Source organism: Petaurus breviceps, unplaced genomic scaffold, assembly GCF_028583685.1.
Source record: "Petaurus breviceps papuanus isolate PSGF00001 unplaced genomic scaffold, PetGlider_PUasm1.0 90822, whole genome shotgun sequence".
Classification (NCBI taxonomy): Eukaryota; Metazoa; Chordata; class Mammalia; order Diprotodontia; family Petauridae; genus Petaurus; species Petaurus breviceps.
Window position 1 is genome coordinate 264,919 of NW_027187351.1, and position 15,025 is coordinate 279,943.

General features: G+C 37.8%; 1 protein-coding gene and 1 pseudogene across 1 annotated transcript in view; one reads left to right on the forward strand and one right to left on the reverse strand.

Moving 5' to 3' along the window:
• The window catches only part of LOC138148124 (cysteine-rich secretory protein 3-like), a 72,142-nt gene that overhangs the window by 41,981 nt on the left and 15,136 nt on the right, over positions 1-15,025 (reverse strand). Inside the window, exon 2 of the mRNA XM_069070743.1 lies at positions 2,520-2,587. Coding sequence (XP_068926844.1) covers positions 2,520-2,585 — 66 coding nt within the window. The 5' untranslated portion in view covers positions 2,586-2,587. The remainder of the gene's footprint in view (positions 1-2,519; positions 2,588-15,025) is intronic.
• LOC138148049 (sorting nexin-15 pseudogene) lies at positions 11,062-15,025 on the forward strand (annotated as a pseudogene).

Sequence of the window (15,025 nt, forward strand, 5' to 3'; positions counted from 1 at the left end):
TTTCTCTCTCAAAGAAAACTTATAAAATAGGAAAATACCATTTAAAACTCCAATATATCATTAACTAATGTTATTAGCTCTAAGACAGGCTAAGCAGATGCAAAATAGAATCATAGCATCCTACTCCTAGAAGAAATATCCTTATTTCATGTAAACAACTCCTAAGCCACAGACAGGCTTAACTGAAATAAATTCAGAAAGATAAATGTCTACCATATTATTAGCATCTTTCACCATCTGGGTTCTTCCCTGGAATATTTAAGATAGGTTTCTACCATTTCTGCATGCTTGACCTGTACTGCAATTTACTTTCCATCTAGGGTTTTTTCAAGTTCAAAGGCTAATGTTAATTAACAAGTACAAAATACCTACTATGAATTTATTGAAAGAAGCAGCATGGAATAAAGGAGGGAGATCTGTCCTTATGACATAGGATTATGGGGGTTCAAACCTTGCTTCTGACATTTAATTGCTGTATGACCTTGACCAATTAGTTTATACTTTTTAAGACTGAGTTGCAGAGCAGGTGCTCACCTGAATTGATAGAGGGATTTCCTCACAGTTATTTCCAATACAAATGCAATCACTGGTCTGATTTCTTTCCCTATGTTATGTTGGTATAGTGGTTTAAAACCATTGACATAAATTCTAAACAGGGAATATAAGTGACATTTCTTTCTGTCATTCATGGGACATTATCCTAGAATAGAACATGGCTGATTCTATTATGTACCTGCCAGTCCTAATCTTAAGAATAGAGACTCTGCTGATGAAACATATGGTTATTTGACAGCAGTGACCAAGTCTACGTCCCAGGTAAGGTACATAAAGCTCTATTTTATAAAAGATCATCAATAGTTAAATAGAGGTAGAAAAAATTGAGGAGAAGGGCTCCTGAACATTAGGGAAGGTATAGAAGTAATAAAGGACACATAGGGAGATTGCGTTTTATAGGGAATTTTTTTTTACAGAGCAACAGAAATAATTCAGAGACTGGAATTGTTTTTATCCCCATTCATTTAATAATATTAGAAATGGTAGAGAAATGTTAATATTCAGAATCATATACCTCATTTTTAGTGATCTTATTTGCTCATCTGCTTTAGTCTTATCATTGTTCCAAAGGCAATGATAATCTACTACATATGACTAATTCCCTATTAGTACAAATAATAATCCTGTGAAGCTATTTCATTATTAAATATGTTCTTATATTTGCATTGGTATATAAGTAATGATAATTTTTTTTATGATTAAAAAGTCAAGCTATACAATATATACAACTATTTCAGGGCATTTATTACTCACACTAATCAAGACCTCTATATCTCAATTGAACTCATTTGGAATCACTGAATATATAGGATATTGAAAGTAATACAATATATTGAATACAAAAATATTTGAAGTAATTACAAGATGTTAGTGTCCTAATATACTTACTAGCTTGTGAACCTAAGAAAATAACAATCTCTGTCTGCCTTGGGGTTTCCTCATCTATGTAATAGGAATAATGGTGCATCTGCATCCCCAGGTTGTTGTGAATATAAAATTTTATATAGGCTAGGGTAGGTTACGCTATGATATGATATGATATAATGTAATGTCAGATTATATTACATTACATTATATATCTGTGTGAATGTATATGTGTATATATATATATATATACAAATATGTATTGTACATAGATACATATACACATATAATTTGTTGTTGAATCATTTGACTATATGTGACCCCATTTGGGTCTTGACAGAAATACTGGACTTGTTTGTCATTTCCTTCTCTAGCTTATTTTACAGATGAAGAAACTGAATTTAGTGACTTGTCCAGGGTCACATAGCTGGCATCTGAGGCTGGATTTGAACTCATGAAAATGTGTTTTCCTGATTACAAGTCCAGTGCTCTATCCACTGTACCATCTAGCTACCAGTTATATAAGTAGAGTGCTTTGAAAATCTTAATGTGCTCTATAAATGCTAACCCTAACAATTTCTTCTGGCCCTAGACTAACCTGGTCTATAAGACCCAGAACTGAGGACATGGAAGGTGAGAAAAGCACCAGGAAAAGTGAACGAATGAGTGATTTATTTAGCACTTATTATATGAAAAGTATAGACCAAGTGGTGGTGATACAGGTATAAATCACCTTTAAGTTTGTACGTATTTGTCTGAAAGAGAAGACCAATATCATTGGCACTGACTCCAGTTAATAATCTTCACCTGTTGTCACTCAAAAAACAACTTGAGAGAGGGGATAAATGTAGAAGATGGGTATGACGGAATTGAGAATATATGGAATGCTAATGAAAGGAATCATTGACATCTAAATGTGTCTATCCATAAAATTCATAAGAATTTCTGTTCTATGGATTAATGTTTTGCACCTAAAGTGGACGTAGATATGAAAGCTTAGAGTATATTATATAGAAATGGTATGTCCTGGAAGGTTCACTTAGCCAGGTATGGGAAAATTCCTAGCATGGGTGAAGGAAGTTATTTAACCATAGTCATACCTTTGAATCACCACATGACGGGAGCAGTATGGCAGTTAAGGAGAGCAACACCGGTAGTAAAATCATTGCTGAAAAATAAAAACAAAAACATGTAAAAGTCTTTCCTTGCCATCCTCCTCCTCCTCCTCCTCCTCATTATCACAAAGTTTAGTGTTTTGCCAGATTGGCAGGAAATAGTGGAAAAAATGCTTGACCTAAAGTCATGAAGAACTGAATTCAAAATCAGGCTCAGACAACTTAGTAACAGTGTGACCCTAGGAAGTCTCTTAACGCCAGTCTTAACTATCATCATCACCACCACCATCACTAACACCACCATTAACACCACATAATTTAGTAGCAGCAACTGATTCTAACATGGCTATTTCAATTTCTTCAGATATAAAAGGAAAATGCGAATAAAAATATTTTTACCTCCCGCCTCACATAACTTGCACCAAAATTGTGAAGAGGGGGCTTGTTAAAGAGTGAAGTGTTAGAGAAATATGAGTTATTTCAAGGATGTTATCTATGTTTTTTAAAAATATAATGAACAATATGTACCAACTCGTGAGATCAAGTGTTCATTGTATTGATTACTTAGCATGTCAAGTAGGTCTGTGCTTCCTTTTATTGATCCTAGACTTACCTGGAGGAAGCTCATGACTGGTCCCTTGAATTTTAATATTCCAATGTTTGGTGAACTTATTCATCCAGTTCTTTGATAATTTTCTTTTCTCAATTTTGTTATCAGTACTGAACAATTTTAATCTTTTTAGTATGTCTTTAAAGGACAGCATTCCATCCTATTCTCCCTGACAGAGACACATGGACACACAGAGACAAATAGATAAAAACACAACCACAACACACACACACACACCAAGAGAGACAGACAGACAGACAGAGACAGAGAGAGAGACAGAGGGGGGGGGAGAGACAGACACAGACAGAGATGGAAAGACACAGAGAGATAAAGAGAGAGAGAGAGAGAGAGACAGAGACAGAGACAGAGAGACAGAGAGAGAGAGAGAGAGAGAGACAGAGAGAGACAGAGAGAGAGACAGAGAGACAGAGAGAGAGACAGAGAGACAGAGAGGAGAGAGAGAGAGAGAGTATTCTCCAGGTTTTTCTACCCTATTTGATCTATAGTGATCAACCTGGATGGTACATAGCTTTCCAGTTACAAACACAACATGGTCTTATACAAGGATATGGTAATTTTCAAAACATAGTTTCTAATTCTGTAGTACATGGTATCTAGCATTTACTGTCCCCTAGAGTTGCTGTAGCATCGGAGGATTAGGTAGCAGTGAATGGTGGAGTTTAAAAGAGTTAGTTCAATGGTAAGTAAAGTGATCAGACTTAACTGCATATAGAATCATAGATTTGGAGGACTAGAAGAGAGAAATAAGGGGATTCTATACAGGGCAAAGCAAGAAGGAAAGGTTTGGGGAGGGAACCAGGAAGGTATATTTGCTAACTTGACTAGAACTGAGGGTGCTTTTAAAGGAATGAATTTAGCTAGAGTTTGAATTCTTATTCAGGAATGAGGGAAATAGATGACCATGATGTCTCTTCCACATCTGAGACTCTATGATTCTGTGACCAGGGAGGCACATAATCAGAGAGATCTGATACAGTAGGAAAGAAGAGGCCATTGAATATTTTGAACAGAAGAGTGATATGATGAACTACTGAAGTAGACACAAAATGGCGATTTCCTAGGGACTTCATATGGGGATCAGAGAAAATGTCTAGTCCTCCATCTTACTGCTCACATGAACAAGAAGAGTCTTATATTTACTTTATACTCCCATAATGCAAGAGCTCTTTACCTGGGGTCCGCATTAAAAAAAATAACTATTTAACATGGCTGGTTTCCTTTTTGAGCCTATTTTTTTTTCATATATTGAAATAAGATTCTAAACAGTGATCCTTAGGCTTCCCAAAAATTTCCAAAAGGTTTTATAACACAAGTGTTAGGAGCTCTTTTTTATGTCTACCATAGTGGATTATACTGATATCTACATATATACATACATACACATACAAACATATCAATAAATTCTCCTCCTCCTCATTCCCTACTGAAGCAAAATATTTTATCATATTTATTCAAAGGAAATGAGAAGAAAGGAGAGATCCCTTAAAATAGGATCTTTGAGGATTTATTTTCCAAAAATGGGAATTTCTCCACAGGAATCACCATTGCTCCTGTGAGATTCCAGCTACTTTTTAAAAAAATCTTTTTTTTTTTTGCATGTGCCATTTCCTGTTTAATACATCCATCTTACATTGAAGCAATGGAATATCATGGAAATAACCCTGGTCCTAGATTAAATATACCTGAGTTATTTAAATTGCATTCTCTGAATCAAACAGCTACTACGTGCCACAATTAGGTTTCAAACTCAGGTATATGACATTTGTAATTACATTACATTTATTATTGCAGAAGGCAATTATAGCAGCAAGCACCCTAGCATACCCAGCATAGCTACTAGAGAGGTTCTTTGATCTACTTTTCTAAGGAAAGCAACTCAAAAAGTGTTAACAATATTACTTTACTCAAACATATATCATTTTCCTAGTTCAGGGGAAAAAGTCAGCACCCTGAACTGCAGCACCCTGTATATAATGCTGACAAAAGTTATACACAGAAAAAAAAATATAGACAGAGCAAATAGCACAATTCAGTGACAGGGCTTCTAGCTGTCTGACTATCAGACACCTACAGTTTTTTACTAGAAAGAGAAGCACCAACATCTGGGTTTTCAAAGCTGGCGGGGAGGGAAGGGGGCTCAACAGCTGCCCCAAGTCTCAACTGGCCCAATCACACAATTCTTCCCATAAGTGAGCCCAAAAGCAAACCCTTGTGACCCACTGCCTTATTACAAAATAACAAGGCTCCCCTAAGCAAGTTTCTCCTGTTGGGCTCTGCTCTACCCTTCAGCAAACTCCTCCCACCATAGGCTCCATGTGACTATATTCAACAAATTAGGGGGCAGAATATATTTTCAAATCAGAGAAGGTCCTCAAATTCGCTTAGGCTTATTAAGAGGCAGGGAAGATCTTCAATTTCCCTTACTATTATAGCATTGCATTTATATTTACACTTATATTATTTGGGAAATAGTCTGGAGTCATAAAAAGAATTTGGGGCTTGAAATCAGAAGAGATATATTTGGAATCTCATTTCTAATACTTATTAAATTGGGTCACTACAGGCACTTCTTCAAGGCTCAAAATGTTCATCTTCAAAATGTTAATTATAGTACCTATACAAAATACCTATAGTGCCTTCTTCATAGAGTAATTGTGAGTAACATATGAGATAATTCATAAAAAGACAGATGATGAAAGCATAAAGAACTCTATAAATATCAGAGAAGATTACTAAAGTGTGCTGTATAAAGCTGAATTCTTATTATTACTCACATGTGGTCATGGTACTAAATTATCATCTGAGGGATGATAAAATTGAAATCAGGCAGCTAGGTGGTCTAGTGGATAGAGCACTGGGCCTGGAGTCAGGAAGAGTTAAATCTGGCTTACCAGTTGTGTGACCCTGTACAAGTCATTTAACCCTATTTGCTTCAGTTTTCTCATCTTTAAAATGAACTGGAGAAGAAAGGGCAAACCACTCCAGTTTATCAACCAAGAAAACCCTAAGAGCTGGGCACAACTAAAATGATTAAACAATAACAGCAACAAAATTGAAATGTCAAGAGGTTGGCAAATAACTAGTTAGAGTTAAACCAGTAATAAAATTTAAGTGTCTGAATGATTAGCCTGGGTTTTTTTTTAATGTCTTCCCCCTTACCCTAGCAATTCAAACTACCATTTTAATTCCCATTCATTGGGAAGAAAATTCTGCTTGAAAATTCTTTTTTTCCCCTATCCTCAAGAGAGGGAGAGGGAACACCTCCACGTATTACTTTCTTTTGACTTTTGTAATTATTTATTTTTCTGCTTTAATATAATTCAAATGAAGCCATGCATAACATTCAACCTAACTGTGCATTTAAAGACCAGTATTAGATGGTGGTAGACAGGCAGCTGATGCTTGTGATATTAACTAGGAAGTGTCTGCCACCCACAATGTGCTACAGCAGTGTTAACTCTCAATTAATAAAAAAAATCCATTTTCTTAGGAAACAGAAGCCATGAGGAAGACAATCCTTCATTCTGTAAGAGTGTTAGGCTGTACAGAACCTTCCAGGCTAGTATCTCTAGCTTAATTCAATAGACAAAATCATGTTGTCCCCTACATGTCGAAATCACCAAAAGAAGTGAATGGGAGCTTTGTTCACTAAAGGGCATTTCAACCCTGCCTTCCTGTTTATTTTATATCAGGCCATACTTAGCCAGGGTTGGAGAGGGCATATAGATCCCTAATTGATTTTTTTTCCCTGCAAAATATAGGGAATGCTAACTGAGAACTAACTTTCTATCACTACATGTTTTTTTATGAAAGTTGAATTTTTGCTATTTTGTTAACAACAATAACTAGTATTTATATAATTCCTTAATGTTTAAATAACTCTCTCTGTATGTATATACCCATATATGTGTATATATGTACGTATGTGTGTATATACACATATGTATATGTATGTGTCTATCTATATGAAGGAAGCACTGTGTCAAAGCAGAAAATATAATCTCTGGAATGGGAATCATGAGATCTGGGTTGTAGCCCTGACTATGATCGTGGACAATTTACCTATTCTCTCCAGGCCTCACTTTCCCTTCTGTGAAGGAAATGATAATTATATGATCTCTGAGAGCTCTTCCGAATTTGTCATTCTATAATATCTATGTGAAAGAAAAGATGAGAAAAACTGTGATAAGAAAGAGGACAACAGGAAGTATGTAGAAAGAAGGAGGGGAAAAATTGAAACACATTGAGGAATATCTGGGGACAAATGAATACTGACACCTATACTGACCAACCATCTTGGCTTTCCACTGCATTTCATGTCATCACCATACCCTTAATCCAGAAAGCATCATGCATGAAAAGAAATTTTGTCCCTGTCCTTGACATTTTCCAGTTTCATGTTATGTTATGACACTTAATCTCTTTGACTCTCAGTTTCCTCATCTATAAAATAATGATAATATTATACTTGATCTACATACCTCAGAGGATTATTATAGGATCATCACCTTGTACTTTTTGAGGTCTTATGTAAATGTGAATCATTATAATAACTGTATTTATTAAATTAATGAACATGAGCTATTAAGTAATTCTACTTGATAAAAAGTTTATTAGTTTGTGTGCATATAAATGTATTGATTATACTTGATGTAAAATAATTATATTTATTAACATTATTATTCAATTGAAAAATATAGCCTATTATTCATGTTCCTACACAATATTGATTAATCTACACAATTTTATATCCTTCTTCATACTGTTCACATCTAATGCCATCTATTCGAGCCAGCCAATTCTCCTCATCATTTTACAGCTGGCAAATCTTTCTGCTTCTACATGCATAACATCTTACAATAGACAATAAAGTAATATCAATGTTAAATATATATATGTATACACACATATGCATACATACATACCTACACAATATAATATAGGCATGTCAATAATAAATACATGTATACCTTTTCATATTTGTATATGTGTGTATATATATATATCTATATGTACATACACAAACACACACATACACATGTACATAAGCACCAAATGACATGGCATCCAAATTCTTAAAGGAAAAGTTGAGTGAATTACAGGAGCAAGTAGAAAATAAACCTGTACTAGTGAAGAACCATAATTTTCTCCTCTTGGAACTAGATAAAACTACCATAAAATATATAACTAATAATTTAAGGAGATGAATAGAATCTCAATAAAGTTAAATATGGTAGACTTCTAGAGAAAACTGAATAGGAATAAGAAGGAATAATTTTTCTCAGCTCTATGTGGTACCTTCACAAAAATGGACCATATATAGGGCATAAAACCCCACAACAAAATGCAGAAAAGCATAAATATTAAATGCATCCTTTTCAGACAAAAATGAAATAAAAATTACATTCAATAAAGTGTCCAGGAAGCATAGATTAAAAATTAACTGGAAACTAAATTAATCCTAACAAATGAGCATGCCAAAGAACAAATTACAGAACTAGTCAATAATTTCCTTAAAGAGAATGACAACAATAAGACAACACACCGAAATTTCTAGGATGCTGCCAAAGCAACACTTATGGGAAAATTTTTGTCTCTAAATGTGTACAGCAATAAAAGAGAAAAAGAATAAATCAGATCATTAAATTGGGCATACAACTACAAGAACCCGAACAAGTAAAAATTAAAATTTACTCTTTGAACAAATTTAGACGAGAATGAAGTTCAAGTATTGATTCCCAACTTCCCCACCCCATCATTCCCTCCCCCCACTCTAAAAACTCTTCCTTACATGTCTCTTTCTCAGCCATCCATTTTTTCACTTTAAATCATTCTAATAGAATAGACACACTGCTCCAACCTGTGCCTATGTAGAATAAGTCTAATTGTTCTAATAATGATAAAGTTCTTAGAAGCTATTTTCTAAATGTGTGTCATCTTCCCATATAGGAATGTATAGAGTTTATTGAGTCCCTTGTGATTTCTCTTTCACATTTAGCTTTTTATGCATCTGTTGAGTCTTGTCTTTAAAAAATAAAATTTCTATTTGGCTCTGGTCTTTTAATCAGGAAGGGTTAATGTCTTCTATCTCATTAAATATTCATTTTTCCCTTAAAGAATTACAATTCATTTTTCTGGGTAAGCTATTCTTGGTTGTGACCCTAATTCTTTTGCCTTCTGGAATATCATATTCCAAGCCCTCTGCTCCTTTAACAAAGAAGATTTCAGGTAGTCCAGTGATTCTTAAATGACCTTTTCCTGATCTGTTTTCCAGGTGAGTTCTTTTTCTCTTAAGATATTTCACATTTTCTTCTATTTTTTAATTCATTTTCCTTTGTTTTATTGTTTCTTGATATCTCATAGCACCATTAGCTTACACTTATCCAATTCTAATTTGCCTAATTCTAATCTAGTTATGATTCAAATAGGATCCCTACATTCTTTCTTTTAGCAAAGTTGCAGGATATAAAACAAACCCACATAAATCAGAAACATTTCTATACACCACCAGCAAAACCCATGAAGAAGAGATAGAAAGAGAAAATCCATTTAAAATAACTACAGACAATTTAAAATACTTGGGAGTCTACCTTCCAGGACAAACCCTCGAACTATATGAAACCAACTACAAAACATTTTTTTTTCACAGAAGTACATACATAAGAATTGGAGAAACTTTAATTGCTGATGTGCAGGCTGATCCAATATAATAAAAACCGACAATTTTCCTCAATTTAATTTACTTTTTTAGTGCTATACCAATCAAACTACTAAATAATGTTTAATAGAACTAGGGAAAATGACAAAGTTCATCTGGAACAAAAAAATTCAAGAATATGAAGTTAATCAATGAAAAAATGTAAAGAAAGGCAACTTGGTAGTAACACATTTCAAGCTTTATTAAAAATGGTAATCATCAAAACAATCAGGTACAGACAAAAGAAATAAAGTAGTGGATTAGTGGAATAAATTTGGTACACAATACATGAATGACCAGAATAATTTAGTATTTGATAAACCTAAAGTTCCAAACTTCAGGGGTATGGACTCACTATTTGACAAAGATTGCTAGGAAAACTGGAAAGGAGTTTGAAAGAAACTAGGCATAGACCAACATCTCACACCATATACCAAGATAAATCAAAATAGAATAATAGTTTAGATATAAAGGGTGTTATCATAAGTAAATTAAAGGACCATGGGAAAATGTGCCTATCAGATTTATGGATAACTGAAGTCTGTGACCAAATAAAAGATAGAGGGTATCACAGGAAGTAAAAAAATAAATAAATGAGAATATGTGAAATAAAATTTTGCAGCCAAAAATTAGAAGGAAAACAGGAAATTGGGGTAGAAAAGTTACATTGTTTTTATGATAAAGGCCTCATTTTTCAAACATGTAGGGAACTGAGGCAAACATAAAAATATGATCCATTCCCCAGTTGATAAATGGTCAACAGATATAAACAAGCAGTTTTCAAAAGAAGAAATCAAATTTATCAATAATCACATGAAAAATGCTCTAAATCACTATAAATTAGAGATATGCAAATTAAAACACTTCTAATATACCACCTAACACCTATGAAGTTGACTAATAAGACAGAAAAGGAAAATGACAAATGTTGGAGGGGATGTGGGAAAACTGTGACATTAAAAACACTGTTGGTGTCGTTGTGAACTGATTCAACCATTGTGGAAAGTAATTTGGAACTACATTCAAAGGGTTATAAAAATGTGCATACTTATTGACCCAGTGATGCCACTGATAGGTCAGAAGCCTAAAGAAATCAAAGAATAGAGAAAAACACTTATACGTCACAAATATATTTGTAGCAGCTCTTTTTTTTGTGGCTGCAAAAATTGGAAATTGATGGGACACCCATCGATTGCAGTATGACTGAACAAGTTGTGTTATATGACTGTGATGGAATACATTGTACTATAAGAAATGATGAGTACAATAATGTCAGAAAAACTTCTGAAGGGATTTCTGCATCCGGGAGCAAAGATAGCAGAGTAAGGGGTAAGTAGCTCTCACCCTCCCTTATTTACCTCTGAAAGCCCAAAATATATCACCCCAGGAAAAACCCTGGAACAGATGAGACAGCAAAAAACAAGGGTGCAGCAGGCTTGCAGTCCAGGAAGCTTGGGGATTAACAGGAAAGGATCCTCTTGTTCTGAGTGAAGGGGAGCAGTATAAAGATGAGAAGCTTCCCAGAAGTCAGTGGCAAGCCCCACCTCAGCAAACCAGGGTGAGATCCTGAGCATCAGGGTGGGGGAGCAGGCAATTGTCAACACCAGGACCTCCTGAGTGCCCCAGCACAGGCAGGTGTACCATAGATACCTGCTCAAAAAACTGTTCCTAGCAGTCAGATATCCTGGTGCTTCAGCACAACTCTAGGAAGCACAGTTCCAGGAGGCACAGCCAGGCTGGCAGATATCCTCTACCAGTCAAACATTTGAGTACAAAGCCTGGGTGAGCAGATGTTCCCCAGAGGCCAGACTCCCCACCCTGACCTGAGAGCTCCAGTATTGCTTATCCTAGTTCAGTACCAGGTAAGCTGCCAGATCCCCCACAGCCTCCAGCTACTAGCACCTGAGGCCCCAGCACACAAAGCCAGTATCCAGGTCCTGGGCTCCCAGCACAATAATTTTGGGTCAGTGCCACCTATGCTCCAGCAGGAGAGCTCAAATATAAAAGCCAGGAAATAGGCAAATACCAGTAACAAAAATCAGAAACAGAAAATGGCTTCTTGTTATGGGGACAGGGAAGATCAAGGTACAAATTCAGAAGAGGACAACATTATCAATATACCCACATCCAAAACATCAAAGGGGAATATAAACTGATCTCAAGCCCAAAAAGCCTTCTTGGGCAAACTCAAGAAGGTTTTTTAAAAACCAAATAAGAGAACCAGAAGAAAAAAATGGGAAAAGAAATGAGAGGTATGCAAGAGAGAAGGGCAAAGGATGGACAAAAATTGACTGTAGAAAACAAGTCCTTAAAAATGCAATTGGCCAAAGGGGCAGAGTCAAGATGACAGGGTAAAAGCAGAGACCTGCTTGAGCTCTCCCCTAAACCCTTGAAAATACCTGTAAAAATGACTCTAAATAAATTCTACAGCATCAGAACCCACAAAATGAACAAGTGAAACAAATTTCCCCCCCAAGACAACCTGGAAGGTTGAGAGGAAAAATTTATTGCACCAGGCTGGGAGAGGAGCACAGTCCAGTGTGGGCTGTACTGCACAGACAGGGCTGGAGCAGGCATTGGGAGACTGAATAGCTGTGACAGTTTCCAGACTTCTCAACCCACAAAAGCTAAAGACAACTTAGAAGGTCATTGAGAAAAGTCTGTTGGACCTGAGTGAGAAAGTAGTGCAGTCTGGCACCAGCCCAAGGGTGGGGGCAGCAGTGGCTGCGGCTCCTTCTGGAGTCCTCAGCTCACAGATGGTAGGGAGATCAAGAGACTAATCAGAGGGGGATTGCAGGGATCACTTTGCTGGTGCTGAGGCAGGATCCTCTTCCATTGCCCGTGCTTGGATCTGGGTTACAGTCTTGGGTGACATTCCTGGGGTGAGGATGAGATGGAGCTTGTGGCAATAGTAGAGAAGGAATCCTCCTCAAGTTCCAAGGCAGAAAAGAGTGCTTGTGATCATGCACAGACCAGAACATGGGTCAGGAGAGGAATAAACACCTCTTCTTTGATCATAAACCTTGAAGAACTGAAAATTTACAGGGTCCTAGAAGTGTCTCTGAAAATAGCTACAAGAAACCCCTGAAGCTGGAGAGTACACACTACACACTGGAAACAGTTCTACCTTAACAAAGAGTTAAAAGTCAAGTAATTGACTGGGAAAATGAGCAAAAAGTTGAAAAAACTGAGACTTTAGAATCTTGCTTTGGTGACAAAGGTGATCAAAACATGCAAACAGAAGAAGACAACAAAGTCAAAGTTCTTACATAAAAAGCTTCCAAGAAAAATATGAATTGATTGCAGTCATGGAAGATTTCAAAAAGGATTTTGAAATTCAAGTTAGAGAAGTAGAGGAAAAATTGGGAAGAGAAATGAGTGTAATGGGAATGCAAATTTGGAAGATCTTCCCTGCCCCTAGGCTAAAGTGCACCTGAAGCCGGGGGTGGGAGGCTTGTTTTTCAGTAGATACTTTTTGATTGGCCAGTGGGTCAATAAGGTTGTTACATTCTCTGAGCCAGGAGAAGGCTATATAAGCCCTGATATGTAGCTTTGTTTTGGGACTCTGAAAAGTGTTCTGTGATTTGATCTGAATTCTGGGAAGCCGTTATTGAGAGTCCCCCGGCTTTGAAAAACCCAGATGTGGAAACCCAGATGTTGACTGGGTATGGATGTAATGGTTGTACAGTTTGGAAAGCTGTCTACTTGATCTGTTTCTGTCTTGATAATTCTGTCTGTGTATTTTGAAGTTCGGGGTGCTGACCTTTTTCCCCTGAACAAGGTAAACGATATATGTCTGACTGATTAAAGTAAGCTTGTTAACCCATTTTGAGTTGCTTTCCTTTAACAAAGCAGATCCAAGAACCTGTGTGAGCAGGCACCCTGGGGACACTGGGGTGCTTGCCGCTACAATGAGTGATGCAAGAAATAATGAAAAATGATTCAACAACTTGCTAAAGGAGACCCAAAAATTACTGAAGAAAATAATACCTTAAAAAACAGACTAGACCAAATGGTAAAAGAGGTCCAAAAAGCCAATGAGGAGAGAAGGCCTTAAAAAGTAGAACTGGGATCAGAGGCTGGAAGGGAGGGGTGGGGACAGTGGTAGAGGAGAAGGCCGGCTGCCAGGGTGAGGTGCCAGTCGGCTGGACTCCGGGTGTCCCTGTACACAGTGTCAGACAGGTGGACCCATCCCAAGGGATACACGGAGTACAAAGTGACCGCTCAGTTCATCTCAAAGACAAACCAAGAGGACATCAAGGAGGTGGTCGTCTGGAAATGCTGCAGCGAATTCCCCCCCAGCTCCCCGGTGATCTGCCCTACACCCACCGCAACCCACCACCTGGAGGAATTCCCAGCCTTTCCCTGGTGCAGGTTTTTGGCAGGTTTGAAGCCACAGTGATTGAGGAGCTGTGGAAGGTGGCAGAAGTCATGCTTCCTTTCACCATCAACATTCCTGCCCTCAACAACAATCCCCTGCTCAAGTAATTCATCTGTGGTGGGGATGTGACCTGGGCCTTGGAGCTCAGTGACTTGCACATCCTGCCACAGCCCTTGGTGCCCACACCGCCCCCGGAAGAGGCCTGTCTCCCCCAGCTTCTGGCAGCAGAGGGATTGGGCCAAGAAGAATTTGAGAATGAGAGTGAGAAGCCAGGGGACCTCCCTCCCTCCAACCCTGCCCAGGAGGCCCTCGATCTTCTGTTTGACTGTGGGGCACCTGAGGAAGAGACAGGTCCCATGGCCCAAGGGCCTTTCACCGAGGCTGAGCTGGTGGTCTTTGACCCATTCTCCAAAGAAGAAGGTTCTAGACCCAGGCCCAGCCCCACCCATGTAGCTGACCTAGCAACTGTGGGGGAAGAGCCCCAGACCCAGGGCCAAATGCTCTGGGAGCCGGGATGGGGGGAAGAGGATGAGGATGAAGAGGAGGAGGATGCACGCCTAGCCCACCTGGACAGAGCCACAGAGCTCATCAGCCAGGCCCTGAAGGAAGTGAATTGGGGCCTACACAGCGGCCCTGCAGGGCTACAGGGATGGAGTGCACATCCTCCTCCGGGGGGATGCCAGGTGACCCTAACTGCATCCACCAAGAAGGGGTGAAGAGGAAGGTGGTCGAATACCTGCGGAGGGCTGAGGATATACCTGCATCTCCACGTGCAGCCATGA